General features: G+C 41.8%; 2 protein-coding genes across 2 annotated transcripts; one reads left to right on the top strand and one right to left on the bottom strand.

The window, feature by feature from the left end:
- Positions 1–9,309, bottom strand: LOC110499467 (sphingomyelin synthase-related protein 1). The gene is made up of 6 exons (XM_036956332.2): positions 9,021–9,309; positions 6,348–6,929; positions 5,075–5,170; positions 4,561–4,678; positions 4,039–4,189; positions 1–3,789 (listed from the first exon to the last, which is right to left on the bottom strand). The coding sequence occupies exons 2-6, from the start codon at positions 6,908–6,910 to the stop codon at positions 3,482–3,484; spliced, it is 1,236 nt and encodes a 411-aa protein (XP_036812227.1). The 5' UTR covers positions 6,911–6,929; positions 9,021–9,309; the 3' UTR covers positions 1–3,481.
- A 2,801-nt stretch (positions 9,310–12,110) lies between these two features.
- On the top strand, positions 12,111–15,321 carry LOC110499466 (dual specificity protein phosphatase 13A). Its single transcript, XM_021576604.3, has 3 exons — positions 12,111–12,599; positions 12,909–13,126; positions 14,893–15,321. The coding sequence occupies exons 1-3, from the start codon at positions 12,463–12,465 to the stop codon at positions 15,111–15,113; spliced, it is 576 nt and encodes a 191-aa protein (XP_021432279.2). The 5' UTR covers positions 12,111–12,462; the 3' UTR covers positions 15,114–15,321.

The raw sequence follows: 15,321 nt of genomic DNA, 5'->3' as shown, positions 1-15,321 counted from the left end.
TTGATGTCAACTGTTTAATGATGGCAAAGACATTAATCCATTTCACCCAATACAACCACACTTTGTGTGATTGCTACATTTCCATTACAAAATGGTAGCTAATTACTGCATCTTGGAGGTATGTAACATACCATTATAACCACACCAGTGATAAGGGTTAGAAACACTTTTTTATAGGGGGTTAAAAGTGTCAAGAACAAATACACAAGAGAAAAGCCAAAATTATCCTGTACATATCTCTCTCTAAAAAAAACATCTTAGCAGCAAATTATAGTTTTGCATTAGTCAAGCTGGCATTAGTCAAGCCAGAAGTTCAATGCATCACTTTATTAGGGGGGGAGGTGGGGGGGGGAATAAAAATACTCATAGCATGTAGAGGGATCTAGTAACTATTCCACAGCTGAAATTCCAAATTAAACATGGGATGGAGATGAGACTTTAACCCACTGGACACAAACCGGTTGAATAAACATAAATAAACACACAAAAAATGTGACGTAATCTATGACGTAGAAACAAATGTGATGATGATGAAGCAAGGTGGAAAACTGATTCTCAACATAAAAATAACTTGGAAAATGTCTCCTTTTTTTTCACTTATATCCAATGGCATGGTTCAAATCTATATATATATATATTTTTTACATTGAGTTGTTAACTTACATGAATTTAATCAAATGTAGGATACGTTTAAAAATTAGATGTTGAACTGACATCTTTGCCCAGTAAAGTAATACTTAATTGTCTTACAAAAGTGGGTTGTAACCAATACCATTAATGGTCGTTTCAGATCTGATTTTGAGTGACTGTGTGGGGTGGGGGGTTTGTGTTGGTTTTAATTGGTTTGGGTGAGAGGGTGATTCTGAAAATAAACCTTATACATAAAAGCACATTGTGTTTTAAACAAATATATTTTCTCACAACTGTAAACATATTCCTGTTCAAGTGTATATTGCAATATCCTTTATGTATATCAAATATTTAATAAAAACAAAAACAATTCTATTGACATATACAAAATTAAATAAATTAAGACAGACCAAGGGATCTGTGGAAGAAGTAAAACTATTATTTTATAAGGATTTACATCCTCGTATGTTATCGCGAAGCATAGGCATTTACTAAATTACAAGCAAGTACGCAACATCTGAGATATGCATTTCTTATAAAAAGACAATGTTACTATAAAACACCTAAAGTTATTGGCAAATGGAATGATATTTAAAAAAAACGATTGTTCACCATTTTCCATTCCATTGGTTTTGGCTGCTTTTTGCGATCTCCTTGGTAACAGCCCCGTTTACGGCACAAGGTGTAGTTCGGGAAAAAAGGTAAGAACTGAACAACACAAATATTATAAAGGAAACCAAATACATTGTACACACGCGCGCATGTGGACACCTCTTCAATTTAGTGGAGTCGGCCATTTCAGCCACACTCGTTGCTGACAGGTGTATAAAAAAAATGTAATCGAACACAGCCACGCAAACTCCATAGTCAAACATTGGCAGTGGACTGGCCTTATTGATGAGCTCAGATGCCACCTTCCCAACAAGCCAGTTCGTTATATTTCTGTCCTGCTAGAGCTGCCCTGGTGAACTGTAAGTGGTTATTGTGAAGTGGAAACATCTAGGAGCAACAACGGCTCAGCCGCAAAGTGGTAGGCCACACAAGCGCATAGAACGGGACCGCAGAGTGCTGAAGCACATACATAAAAAAAAAATAGAAGTCTGTCCTCGGTTGCAACACTCACTACTGAGGTCTGGGGCTGTTTTTCATGGTTCGGGCTAGGCCTCTTAGTTCCAGTGAAGGGAAATCTTAACGCGACAGCATACAATGACATTCTACACAATTCTGTTCTTCCAACTTTGTGGCAACAGTTTGTGGAAGGCCCTTTCCTGTTTCAGCATGACACTGCCCCCCCCCCGTCCACAAAGTGACGTCCATATAGAAATGGTTTGTCGAGATCGGTGTGGAAGATCTCGACTGGCCTACACAGAGCCCTGACCTTAACCCCATCGAAGAGCTTTGGGATGAATTGAAACACCAATGGCGAGCCCGGCTTAATTGCTTAACATCAATGCCCGACCTCTAATGCTTGTGGCTGAATGGAAGTAAGTCCCAGCAGCAATGTTCCAACATCTAGTAGAAAGCCTTCCTAGAATAATAGAGGCTGTTATAGCAGCAATGTTCCAACATCTAGTGGAAAGCCTTCCCAGAAGAACAGAGGCTGTTATGGCAGCAAAGGGGCGGGGACCAACTCCATATTAACACCCATGATGTTGGAATGAGACGTTCGACAAGTAGGTGTCCACATACTTTTGGTCATGTCGTGTAGTTCATGTCAACATGACGAATTCAATAATACAGCCAAACCCCACTGTAGTGTCTGAAGGAATGCAGAAGCTTTTCACACTACCTAAAGTAATAAAGATAAACAAGTAACAATTACCTGTCGCAACATCTGGAACTTAGATATTTTTACACAGAAATTCACGAACAGTATCTGTGACATTTTCAAAATTGCTTTAAAAAAAAAAAAAAAAAAGTGTGCCATACCTGTATTAGAGCCAAAGTCCAGATGAACACCACAATATACCCTAATTTCTCAGGATATCTAAATGAACACAATAGCTTTTTTTAAATTTATTACTATAATACTGTTGAACTTTAGATTAACAAATTCTATTGGACTTAAAAAATAAAACATTTTTGGTTACAATAGGCTGCCTGAGAATTCTGCTTTCATGTTTCTCCTCCCAAACCTCTAGCTTGCTATTATTACCTTCGACATTCACTCCAGACTGCAAGTTAAGAGGCGTTAAAAGCGTGGAAATGCTAGCCTGGCAGTAGCAGGTCAGTTTGTGCTGTAGCCAACTCCTCTGTCGAGTTCAGTCACGCCATAAACAGTAAGGCATAACAAGAGACGAGGAGTTGACTAAAGCACTTACATCACATCTGTAACCTGGTTATTGATCATGGCAAAAGGTGTGGGAAATATCTTCAAAAAATCTCAATCCCTTTTCAAATGAGAGGACTAGTCTTTAGCATTTATCCAAAATGGCACCCTATTCCCTATGTAGTGCATTATTTTTGACGAGAGGCCATAGAGCCCTGGTCTAAAGTAGTGCACTATAAAATGAGTAGGGTGTCATTTTGGACACACACTTAGTTTTATCCCTTTCAACAGGCTGCCGTGGGACAAACGCCAGCCAACCACTAAGTCACCGAATAGGAGTAAATCAAGTCTCCCCGTACCCTGTCTCACTGTGGCACCGATAGGATCCTACAAAGCCATCTCAGTTTGCAGTCTCTGCAGCTATTGGAATATAAAGTCAATATCACACAACCACAGTTGGCCACTCCTTGAAGGCAGCACAGCAGCAAAAATAGCACGACGGGGCTCAGAGTAAACAGCGTTAGTGTGTTAGAAGAGATCAACGTCGTCGTGGCTGCATCGCGGACCCGTGCACGCTACCGCCTAGTACCCAATCATGCTCCGGATCACGGCGGGTTTAGAGAAGGGCCAGCCGTACTCGTTGGGCACGGGGCCGTTGACGTTGCATTCGAAGAAGGAGAACATGGGGAACCAGATGCGGGCCCTGCGACTCTGCTGGTAGGCCCTGGTGTTAGCCAGCGTGTGGTAGTACAGGAACAGCCTGGTTGTGATGTAGAAGGCGATGAAGACGTCGATGGAATAGTGTTCATGGGCCGCCAGGATAAAGAAGATGCCAAACAAGTTCAGGACCCAGGACAAGGTGTGGATGAAGTTCCAGCCCCGCGGGGTGTCTGTTAGTGAACACATACAAGCAGAACATTGAACAGTGTGTTAGGATGGTTTTCAGTTCTGTTCCAATCAGGAATTGAATGACAACTTCAAGTGATCCTGTAGATTGTAACAACAGTTTAAAGCTGTCAGTGGTCTGGTCTTCATGTAGTTATAGCTGATGGACACAGACCTTCTTCCCACTACAGTCAATGACACCTTATAGGTTTGCACCAAGGAGACAGTAACAATAAATGACATGGAACAATTACATTCTGTCACAAAGAAGTTGAGCATGGTGATGACCACCGTGTGACCGCTGAACATGTAGTCCCCACACGTATGGACCCCTGTGAGGGACATTCCAAATCCACTCCATATGACCAGAGCTCGATGCAGTTTGGCCCACATATCACCATACACCTAGGGGGAAAGAGAAGGAAAGAGTCACGATTGATATTCTAGCCTGTTGTGAGAAGTGTAAATTGCCAACCATAGCATGTGGACAGCAGGGGGATGGTCCAGAGGGCCAAACTTAAAATTGGTCACATTTGCTCAGCGTCAAAATTTAACCGTCACTTTTAGAATTTGCGATTCTCTGACTGTCTAGCTTTCATTTTGATTACTGTTAGCAAGCTGGACAGAATGAATAGTGACTATAGAGGACTTATCAAGCTGGACAGAATGAAAAGTGACTATAGAGGACTTATCAAGCCGGACAGAGTGAAAAGACTAAAATGTAGTTCCGTCATAATTTCTACACAGTTTTGATTTAGCTAGTAGAGCGGTGGTACCTTTCCTGAGCACTGCAGGTGCTGCCCTGGCACTGACAGGGAGGTCACAAACATGGTGACGCAACGCAGCATGAACACGGTCCCCATGAGGCTGCACAGCCGCCGCAGTAGAATGGACCTTCAGCAGAGCAAACATTACACACATTAACATAGCACGTACTACCACAACTTCAATAACTAGGCCAAAAGGTTTTCAAACCTCTCCTCAGGGACCCTTAGAAGTTTCACACTTTTGCTGTAGCCTTAAAAACTAGCTCACCTGATTCAAGTAGTTAAAAGCCTAATGATTAGTTGAATCAGGTGTGCTAGCTCTGGAATAGATTGAATATACGAAACAGGTTCCTTTGAGGAGAAACTTGAAAACTGCTGGACTACACACTTATCTACACACTTCTATTCTACATAATTCCTCTATTCTAGTCGAGGAGAAATTCTAGATACTAGCTTTAAAAAAAATAAAAATAAATGTCTAGGCTGTGCATGTTTCCCCGTGGACCAGTAACCAGTACTCTACCTGTGTTTGTGCAGCAGTAGAACTAGCAGCCAGATATTACACAAGATGACTCCACATGCCTCTGCCATGGCAAAGGCCCATGGTATTCTAGGTACACTGTTAAAAAAAAAGAAGAAAAATGGTTATAGGCTGATCTTCAAGCTGTCTGCTACGGAGCACTGTGGGTTATTCTCCCAGGCTTAGCCAACCTCTTTTTTTTCCTCGTCTTTTTTTTTTTTTTGAGTGACACTTTTTTTTTTAAAGTGTCACTCAAGCCTAATCGCTAATAACCTAATGAAAAGTATTAACCTATAGTCAACATTACTTGACTGGAACAAACGAAACAGCCTAGTAGATTTCTATCCCACTTAAAGGATGCATAGCGTCATCCAGCTCAACTGGGATAATACCTGACAGACCTGCATGAAGTTCTCACAAAAGGCTAAACCTTTCTGCTATTTCACACTATGCCACGTCTCGACGTCAACCTCTAGTCCTGCTCGACCATAAACATACGGAGCTACATCTAGCCTAATTACTGCTTAGTCATTTCACCAACAGTAATCTGACACATTATCACACCATGAGTAAGTCAGACTCAGCACTCGGTGAGAACAAGCCAGACATTCATTATGGCAGAACAGCGAGATCTACTGTCCCAATTGGAAGTCATTGTGAACAGAAGATCAGACAATCCAAGAACACTTGATGGCAGGACATGCTATCGAGATTCAGAACAGGCAATAGTTGCGTCGCGATTGGCACCACATTCCTATATAGTGCACTACTTTCAAGCAGGGCCCAGAGTAGTAGTACACTTCATGGGAGCAATTTGGGACACACACCATGTCAGGCTTATAATAGACAGTTGCTATCAGAAAGTAGGGCAAGTATCACAATGTCCATCCAGACTGATTCTCTCTTCCCCCCCCTCCCTGCAGGTGCACCATCATGTTTAACTTCATTATCAAGACAAACTTTCACTGTCACTCTGAAAGCCTAGTCAGGGTTGTATTCATTAATCAGACAGACTAAATTAATACATTCTGCAACGGAAGTGAATTTACTCCAAACGGAAAACATTTTGCTATGAAAAAAGAGTTTATATTAACGAAATTCAGATGAGTTCCTCCCGGTTTCATTCCGTTTGCTCGTATTTGGTTCCTTGTGACATGTCGTCACCAAAGCATCCGTTAAGTTAGAAAATCGGTGCTTGCTGAGAAGTCACAAGATCAAGTCAGTCTAAATGTACACACATTGCTTAGGATGTGGGGGAACAGCATGAGCAACCCACCTGTCTAAGAAAATGTCTGGCAAGGGCGGGTAGGTGCGCATGTCCGGCACCCTCTCGTGCACGATCACCATGACGAAGGAGGTAAATCCGAACACAAACACCACGTAGATGGCACTAAGCGCCGTCTTCCAGTACTCGGGGTCCAGCCTCCCGCTCCCTCCGTGCTTGTACTTCCCATTCCTATACTGAAGATACTGCTCTCCAACCGGTGCTGTGTCTGTGTTAGAGTTATCGCACTCTCTACTGGAGTCTCCGTTGCAGTGCCAGTCCCCACCCTGAGGCGAGTGTCCGTCGAACGGGACCCCCAGCTCCTCCAGGATGTCCAGGTTGTGTTTCTGCAGCTTGCGGAGGGACACCATCAGCCTCTTGATGTCCCCCAGCACCTTGAGTTCCAGCGGGGGAGAGCGGAGGTCGTATTCACTCAGGGTAAGTAAAGACATGCCATCCAGACGGTGCTTGTTGCACAGCAGGTCTACATAGTGGCAGAAGCCCTCATCCTTAAGCCACTTGGCTACGTGCTTGGTGGTCCAATGCTGGATGCTCAGCTGGGTGCTACTAGACATCTCCCCTTCACTCTGTAAACTGTAGAAGACAAACAAAAAAAAACGACAAGATTAATCTCGACTCCAAAACCAAATCAAACACGCTCTTAAAAAGGGCGACTGCATTCCTGATTTGACCTCGTTTTATATTTGATTCGTTAAGAAATGCTAGTGGTCGTGACTGAATTCAAACATGAGTTTGTGTCTGGGGTGTGGTTTGATGTGGGTCTCTCACAGGTGGGACGAGTTAAACAAATTATTTCACCAATTAGCTTCAGCAGGCTGGTGTTTGACCTTGGCAAAGTTGGTTACCTCATCTCTGGGGATAGTTCGGGACCCTCAAATTACACAAGAAAATATTTTAATGTCGCACATCTTTCAGTTGTCTCATTAAAGGCTTTCAATATTTGTATAGGAATTTCTAAAATGTATAGTTAGAGGTTAAGTCATCGAAATTTGGAGCTATTGAACTGTTAAAATATTGTCCCATATGCAATTTACTGATGGTCTCCAACAATGCGGGTTACATTGTTCAGCAACAAGACTGCGGCGTGCGCATCTATGGGACAAAACAGACGGGTTGGTTTATACTGTATTCAATAAACATCGTCAACAAACAGCTGCACAATGAGCACTTGTTTATCAAATATAAATGTTACAGTTGTTGGTTAGCGATTTTTTTTGTGTGCCATTTTAGCATAGTCAAAACAAGGAATCAAGAAGAAAAAAAACGTTTTAAAAAAAACGAGCCCCTTAGCATTCCCCACGTGGCAGTTTCTTGTCATTGTTGCTAGCTATTTGGCCATCCAGAATCACAACACGGACATCTGTCCCATTGAAGCATGGGGTTCGTGGCAGTTTCAGCAAACCCATCTATAGAATCGACTAAGTGGAGAGGGGGAAAAACATATATATCAATGTGCCCTTGAGCAAGGCACTTAACCCTAATTGCTCCTGTAAGTCGCTAAATGACTAAAATGTAAATGAAAAGGATCGGGTCGAGTGCAGCTGCGCTCTGAATTCATTACTTGGATGCTGCCAGCTGGATTGAAATAAACACAAGGAAAAAAAAACTTACTGTACCCTTTATTCCGTGACATAACATTCTTTTCCCTATCATCTTGCAAATCTCTGTTTTGGACCAGACTGACTTTACACTTTGTAGTACATTTTGACACTAGAATAAAATGTTTCTAACTCATAACGATGCCACATAGGCCATTTTCAAAACGAGAAAAGCTTTTTAAAAAGGGCAGTCGCTTTTTAAGTCTGTCACAGGTAACATGCATATCACATGAAAAAATATGCAGTGTGTGGAATAGACAAAGTCCCCATATCGATTGGAGGAGCCAGTACCATTTCAAAAGAGAAAACACTGCAACACTGTCATTACACAAGCCACAGGGAACTAGACATTCACCATTTTTCACTGAATCAGCATTTCAGCAATACTGTCTGGTTCCCTGTCTAGCATACAATATTTCTACACGAGGCATTGACTTCACACCGTTTCAAGACAATCTTCTCCATTTCTTCCAGTCTGGTTAAAATTGTAGTCACTCAAAGCAGTTTTCGGCCGAAACTTCCAAGGACTAACGTTAAGTCTAGCCTACAGTACACTGTCAGACAAACCTCTGTATATACCGAGTAATCGTGTAATAAAGCCTAGTTAAAAATCTGCCTACTTAGAGGTCAGTGTCCCCTGGCAAGAAAAACTGTCCCATGTCATGTCCCTACTCACCTCCTTGCAAAACATTAAAACGCAATACAGAAAAGTAGTATTAGGTGCTAATAGCACAGTCGGTCATTAATACTAAAAACAACAAGACAGACAGAGAAGGGTGGTGACATCTCTAGCAACAGCCTACTGTCTGTCTCCAGCAGGCCAGGCAGAGTTAGCTAACAGTAGCTAGCTAGTTAGCCATACACATTTGACTGATATATACTATCAAAAGCCCAATTATCTTGCTGTGTGGATAGTTAACTACACAAAAACACATTTCAATGCTCAGAATACATTAGCTATCAGCAACAACGTGTACATTCCGGTCATAACGTTATCAGCTTGCTGGTATGCTAACGTTAGCCTGATATGTTAGCTAGTTAGCAATAATAACAGTAAAATACTCACCGGAATTCAGACTCAACTTTTAATGAGCTGCCGCGGAGAGTAAAAAATGACTATACGGCATCTCACATGAGTCTGACGAAACTATATTTACGTTTAGTGTGATAAGACGATTGAGGCAAATCATTTCGTCCGCTTTGCGGTTGACAACACTGGAAGGAGCCGAGCACCAGGTAGTTCTCTCGTACTGAGTCGAGGGTCGCTCATTGCTGAATTTATAGCCACTACACTGACCTCTACTGGTGAAATGACAGTATCGGTATGCAAAGACAGCACAGCATGTACTCACACTGAAACAATGTATTGTTCATGACCACTGAAGTAACCTAACGTCATGTCAGCCTGGTCTCAGAATCTAGACGTAACATAGTAAATGTAAATCCAGAGTTTATGAATTGACGGTTTATTAACCCAACTTTACACAGGCTACTGTTTGGCTGTAGCCCACGCCAAATAAATGAAAGATAAGCCAACCGTGACCTTCTCTTGTGAAACCCAGACATAAGAGAGAGAACAATGGCTAAACCTGGTCTTAACTTCCAATGCTCCCTCCCCCTGCCCAATCCCCTCCATGCCACTCCGCCAACCACCAGATGCCCAGCATCAGAACATTCCAGGCATTCCCGTGATTGGCAGATAGCAGGTTGATTGGCATGTCGGACCCAAGAACACTGGTAAGTAGAACACAACCCACTAATAGCCTAACACATAACACACCGCTCGCTGTCTGTGCGGGTTGCTACAGTATGTTATGTTTGATATGTATACATAAGACAGAAAGATATGTCAAGCAACCCAAAGGTTGTGTATTTGGTGTTTGAATCTCATCACGGAAAACTTTAGCATTTAAGCTAATCAGCAACTACTTACAACTTTTTTTTACTCCTAACCCTTTAACCCCTCTTAACCTTAACCCATAGCCTAGCTAACGTTAGCCAACTAGCTAATATTAGCCACAACAAATTGGAATTTGCTATTTTGCAACTATTTGTAAGAATTACAATTCATAATATATTGAATGAATTGCAATTTGTAACATATACTAATTGTAATTTGTAACATTTACAAAATGGTTGATGACACCCACAAATTAATACATACGAGATGTAACATATCACATACCATTTTGTGGATTTACGTTTACTTTGTTACATCTAAGCCTGAGTCCAGGTTGCATAATGTAGAATAGATTTAAATGAGGTGAGTCACTGTAGCCAACATTAGCTCTATGTAAAGTTGCAAGACACATGTAAGATTTAAGACATAGGTCTGAGTTCAATTACACAAACAGACATCAATCAGGTAATCTTAATTTTAGACTGAGGCGAAGGAACAGCACCTGTTCTTGTTACTATACATAGGCCTAAAGCCTCAACTAGGCTAATTACCATCCTACAACACCAGAAAATGAAAAGGAAAGATAGCTGATGTCTCATGAGAACCATTTATACCAGACTGTATGTGTGTTCTTGTCTTTCTAAATGTGTTCTATTGAATATAATGTACAGCTGTTGCATTGTTTGACAGAAGAGCCTGCAGGTAAGCATTTGATTGTACTGTATATTACACTACACGGTATCCTGTGCATATGACAAATACACTTTTATCTGATTTGTATGTTGTAAGTACACTTTAAAAAGTCATTGTTGTTTAAATGGTTCTTCCTCAGCTCGTATGGTTCCTTGGAGAACTCTTGCCTGATAAAGAGCCTTTGAGTTAAACGTGTGGGGTTCCGTTTAGAATTCTTCTTAATTCTAAAAGGTTATTGAAAGGTTCTGGAAGCCTGCAGATGTGTCCCTTTCATAGCACACAGCAAAATTGGCCAGTGTTAACTAGTGTAGATTGTTTTCAGTGTAAAATTTCTAGTGGTTATTCAATAGGTAAATGAACACTGTAAAATGTTACATTAACACTCAGTGTTGTAAAATAACCTCCGTGTTGGGGTTAATAACCAGAGTTGAACCATTATTGTATTTTCCAGCATACTCTATTGCAGGTTGATTTTTATAATTGTTTGTTTCAATATCAATGTTGTTGCATGTTCATTGATTGATGAATTAATCTAATGCTACTTAAATATAAATAACATACATTTTTCTAAACTATTCCAATCTGTTACCCGGGACGGTCCCATATTTCAGCCCCTTTTCAGGTGTTTTGACTCTTCTTTTTACAAAAAGGTAAATTTGGCAGCAAGACGCACCAATTAATTTGGGCAACAAGAGTGTAGGCCTAACGACAATGGCCGAATGTCATTTTTTTGGTGTGTTTTATAACGGACGTGTTTCCATTCATCAAATGGATTGGATTTGGATGCTAGAATTATTTTGAAGTGGACAAACTTGTGCAGGTAAAGTGAGGGGGAAGAAAGGTATTTGATCCCCTTCTGATTTTGTACGTTTGCCCACTGGAAGAATTGATCAGTCTATAATTTTAATGGTAGTTTTATTTGAACAGTGAGAGACAGAATAACAACCCAAAAAAATCCAGAAAAACGCATGTCAAAAATGTTATAAATTGATTGGCAGCAGGTAGTCTAGTGGATAAGGACGTGAGCCAGCAAACGGAGAGTTGCCATTTCGAATCCTGGATCTTACGGGAAAAATCTGGTTGGATGCAAACTGCAACCGGAGGGTGGGGGCGGTATCAAAATCCATTGCCATTTAAAACCCCCACAACAACTGCTCCACGGGCACCCAGTGTGGCGGCTCCAACCTCTCTAATATGTGTGTGTCTTTCGGAGGTTGGGATCAAGTGGAAGTCAAATTTCGATTGGACACGAAAGTGGACGAATAAAATGATTTTAGATCTACTCTTCAGTATACTGTAGAAACACGTTTAACATGTCCGTCAGGTGCTCCCTCTCTGTTTGTGGTTTATTAAATTAAGGATCTTTGTCTGCGTCCCAAATGACACCCTATTCCCTATATACTGCTTTACTTCTGACCAATTTTTTTTTATTTTACCTTTATTTAACTAGGCAAGTCAGTTAAGAACAAATTCTAATTTTCAATGAAGGCCTAGGAACAGTGGGTTAACTGCCTGTTCAGGGGGCAGAACGACAGATTTGTACCTTGTCAGCTCGGGGGTTACAACCTTCCGGTTACTAGTCCAACGCCCTAACCACTAGGCTACGCTGCCGCCCCAAGGGCCCATAGGTTTCTGATCAAAAGTAGTCATAGGCAATCGGGTGCCATTCTCGGACACACACCCGGGGTGGTGTGAAAGGACACAGTCACAGCCGCCAGTTTGTGATCCTGCCCTCTGCCTGACTTAGCCTGAGCGCTACATTGGGTAACTGTCCCAGTGAGGGTAAACAAACGCCAGCTCACACATATCAGCTGAAGTGGGAGTATAGAGTGTACTGCTGCTTTAACACACTGAAAACATTGAGTAGTAGCCTAGTCATTCATTTGTAATTTGAGGGGAATTTGGAATTGGAATAATGGCATTCCGGAAGACCAAAAAAGAACCCAGGAAAGAGTACCCATCTGTGAAGGACTTGGAAAAGATTTTGGATTCTTGCACGTTGCGGTTGACCCAGATAAATGAGGTTTGGCCGAACATATTCATAGGAAATGTGTAAGTATTCTTTGAATAATTATTAATCTTAACCTCATTACACTTAGTTTATAGTTCAAGCATTTGTAGATAAAAATACTCATGCAGTTATGATAAATTCTATGTCGATGTCACAGTAAACAGATCAACTATAACCCAAGGTCATATCACAGGCTACTGCAAACATCTAATGTAATTCAACAGAAGTATTGTTTATCGTTGGTACAGTTTCTGACGAGGTGAAAACTATTTGACAAACTAATATAGCTAGTGCTGCACTACATTTACAATAGTTCAGTCTCACCACCTTCTCTCTCTTTGTCTTACCAGGGCAATAGCCCAAAACAGGAGTACCTTACAGAAGTTAGGCGTCACTCATGTTTTAAACGCTGCTCATTCCAAGCGAGGCAGCATAGGGGACCACAGATTTTATGGCAACAGCTTTGTTTATTATGGTATTCCAGCAGAGGACTCGACTCACTTTGATCTGGATGTTTACTTCAAGCCCGCAGCTGATTTCATTCACAAAGCATTGAAACAACCAGATGGTAAGACTCCTATTCTAAGTCAAGTAGGGACAATCAGCAGTTGAAACTATAACAAAGTGTTTTGCCTGGCTTTGTTTGTTTGTTTACATTTCCAGTGTTTGCAAACATTGGTGTTAAACAAGCTTATATTTTGGGTTCTGATGGGCTACGACAGTTCAACTAAACATTTAGAAGTTATATTCTTCAAGAATAAGTCCAAAAATGGATGTAGCAACTGTTGATTTTCCCTGTAATTTTATATAGAAATATCTTTACATGCAGAGTTATGAAAAGCAAAAAAGATCATTTGAAGTTGACACATTTCATCTGTTAGGCTGACATTTGGTCTTTACAAAAGCACCAACCTCAACTCCTTCCCAGAGTACACCACTCTGTCCCTATATACAGTATCACCGACCTTAACTCATTCCCAGAGTACACCACTCTGTCCTTGTATAGCACCAACCTCAACCCATTCCCACAGTACACCACTCTGTCCCTGAATAGCATCGATCTCAACCCATTTCCACAGTACACCACTCTGTCCCTGTATAGCACCGATCTCAACCCATTCCCACAGTACACCACTCTGTCCCTGTATAGCACCGATCTCAACCCATTCCCACAGTACACCACTCTGTCCCTGAATAGCACCGACCTCAACCCATTCCCACAGTACACCACTCTGTCCCTGAATAGCACCGACCTCAACCCATTCCCACAGTACACCACTCTGTCCCTGAATAGCACCGACCTCAACCCATTCCCACAGTACACCACTCTGTCCCTGAATAGCACCGACCTCAACCCATTCCCACAGTACACCACTCTGTCCCTGTATAGCACCGACCTCAACCCATTCCCACAGTACCCAAGCCTGTCCCTGTATAGCACCGACCTCAACCCATTCCCACAGTACACCACTCTGTCCCTGAATAGCACCGACCTCAACCCATTCCCACAGTACCCAAGCCTGTCCCTGTATAGCACCGACCTCAACCCATTCCCACAGTACACCACTCTGTCCCTGAATAGCACCAACCTCAACCCATTCCCACAGTACACCACTCTGTCCCTGAATAGCACCGACCTCAACCCATTCCCACAGTACACCACTCTGTCCCTGTATAGCACCGACCTCAACCCATTCCCACAGTACACCACTCTGTCCCTGTATAGCACCGACCTCAACCCATTCCCACAGTACCCAAGCCTGTCCCTGTATAGCACCGACCTCAACCCATTCCCACAGTACCCAAGCCTGTCCCTGTATAGCACCGACCTCAACCCATTCCCACAGTACCCAAGCCTGTCCCCGTAAAGCACATTGAATAGTTAGTTATAGAGTGACTACTTCCAATCCACACAAAGAAGAATAAGAAATCTTACCTTGCAGAATTTTATAAAGTCTAACCATGGATCCTCTCAGAGAGCCTCACCACCAGAGGACAGGCAACATTGGAATTATGTGACAGCCAAGCAGCCTAGGCCTCTCTCTCTCTGCAAAGGCAACTTAAATGATCAAAGGCAATTAATTATGGAAACTATTTTTAGATCTCTGAAAGGAACAGAAAGGCCACAGTTTGAGGCAGGCAGTCATGTATGATATTAATAACACGGTGGCCTCTCACTAATCCCTCTCCATCACTTTCTTCTCTCTTTTCATCTTTTCTCGCCACTTCTCAAGCCGTCATTCCAAATAACAATTAGTTCTTAATTGACTGGATAAATAAAGGTTAAATATATAAAACAAACAATTCTCCTCTCTCCTCTTCTCTCCTCTCCAGGGAAGATTCTCGTCCATTGCATTATGGGTATGAGCAGATCATCTACCTTGGTGTTGGCGTACCTCATGTTGTATTGTCACATCCCCCTCCATTGTGCTCTTCAGAAAGTAATCCAGAAAAGAGCCATTTACCCTAACAGGAACTTCCTGGCTCTGCTGCTGGACCTAGATCTTCAGCTGAAGAGAAAACAGAAAACGTGGAAAACCTGCCTGATTCTGTAGAGATCAGAACACAGCAAAACAGACCTTAACCTCACAAGTTAATATTTGTATCAGTGCACAACGAAGAAGCTTGAAAAGAGGAAGTTGATTTTCAAATCAAGTGGGAATGAATCTATGTTAAAAACCTTTCTAGTGTACAAACTACCTAAAACAAACAAGTATACCTCACCTACATACAGTATGTTGAATAAAAATATGTTGCAACATT

Source organism: Oncorhynchus mykiss, chromosome 20, assembly GCF_057628025.1.
Source record: "Oncorhynchus mykiss isolate SJ-2025 chromosome 20, ASM5762802v1, whole genome shotgun sequence".
Taxonomy (NCBI): Eukaryota; Metazoa; Chordata; class Actinopteri; order Salmoniformes; family Salmonidae; genus Oncorhynchus; species Oncorhynchus mykiss.
This window is presented reverse-complemented; position numbering and strand designations above follow the sequence as displayed.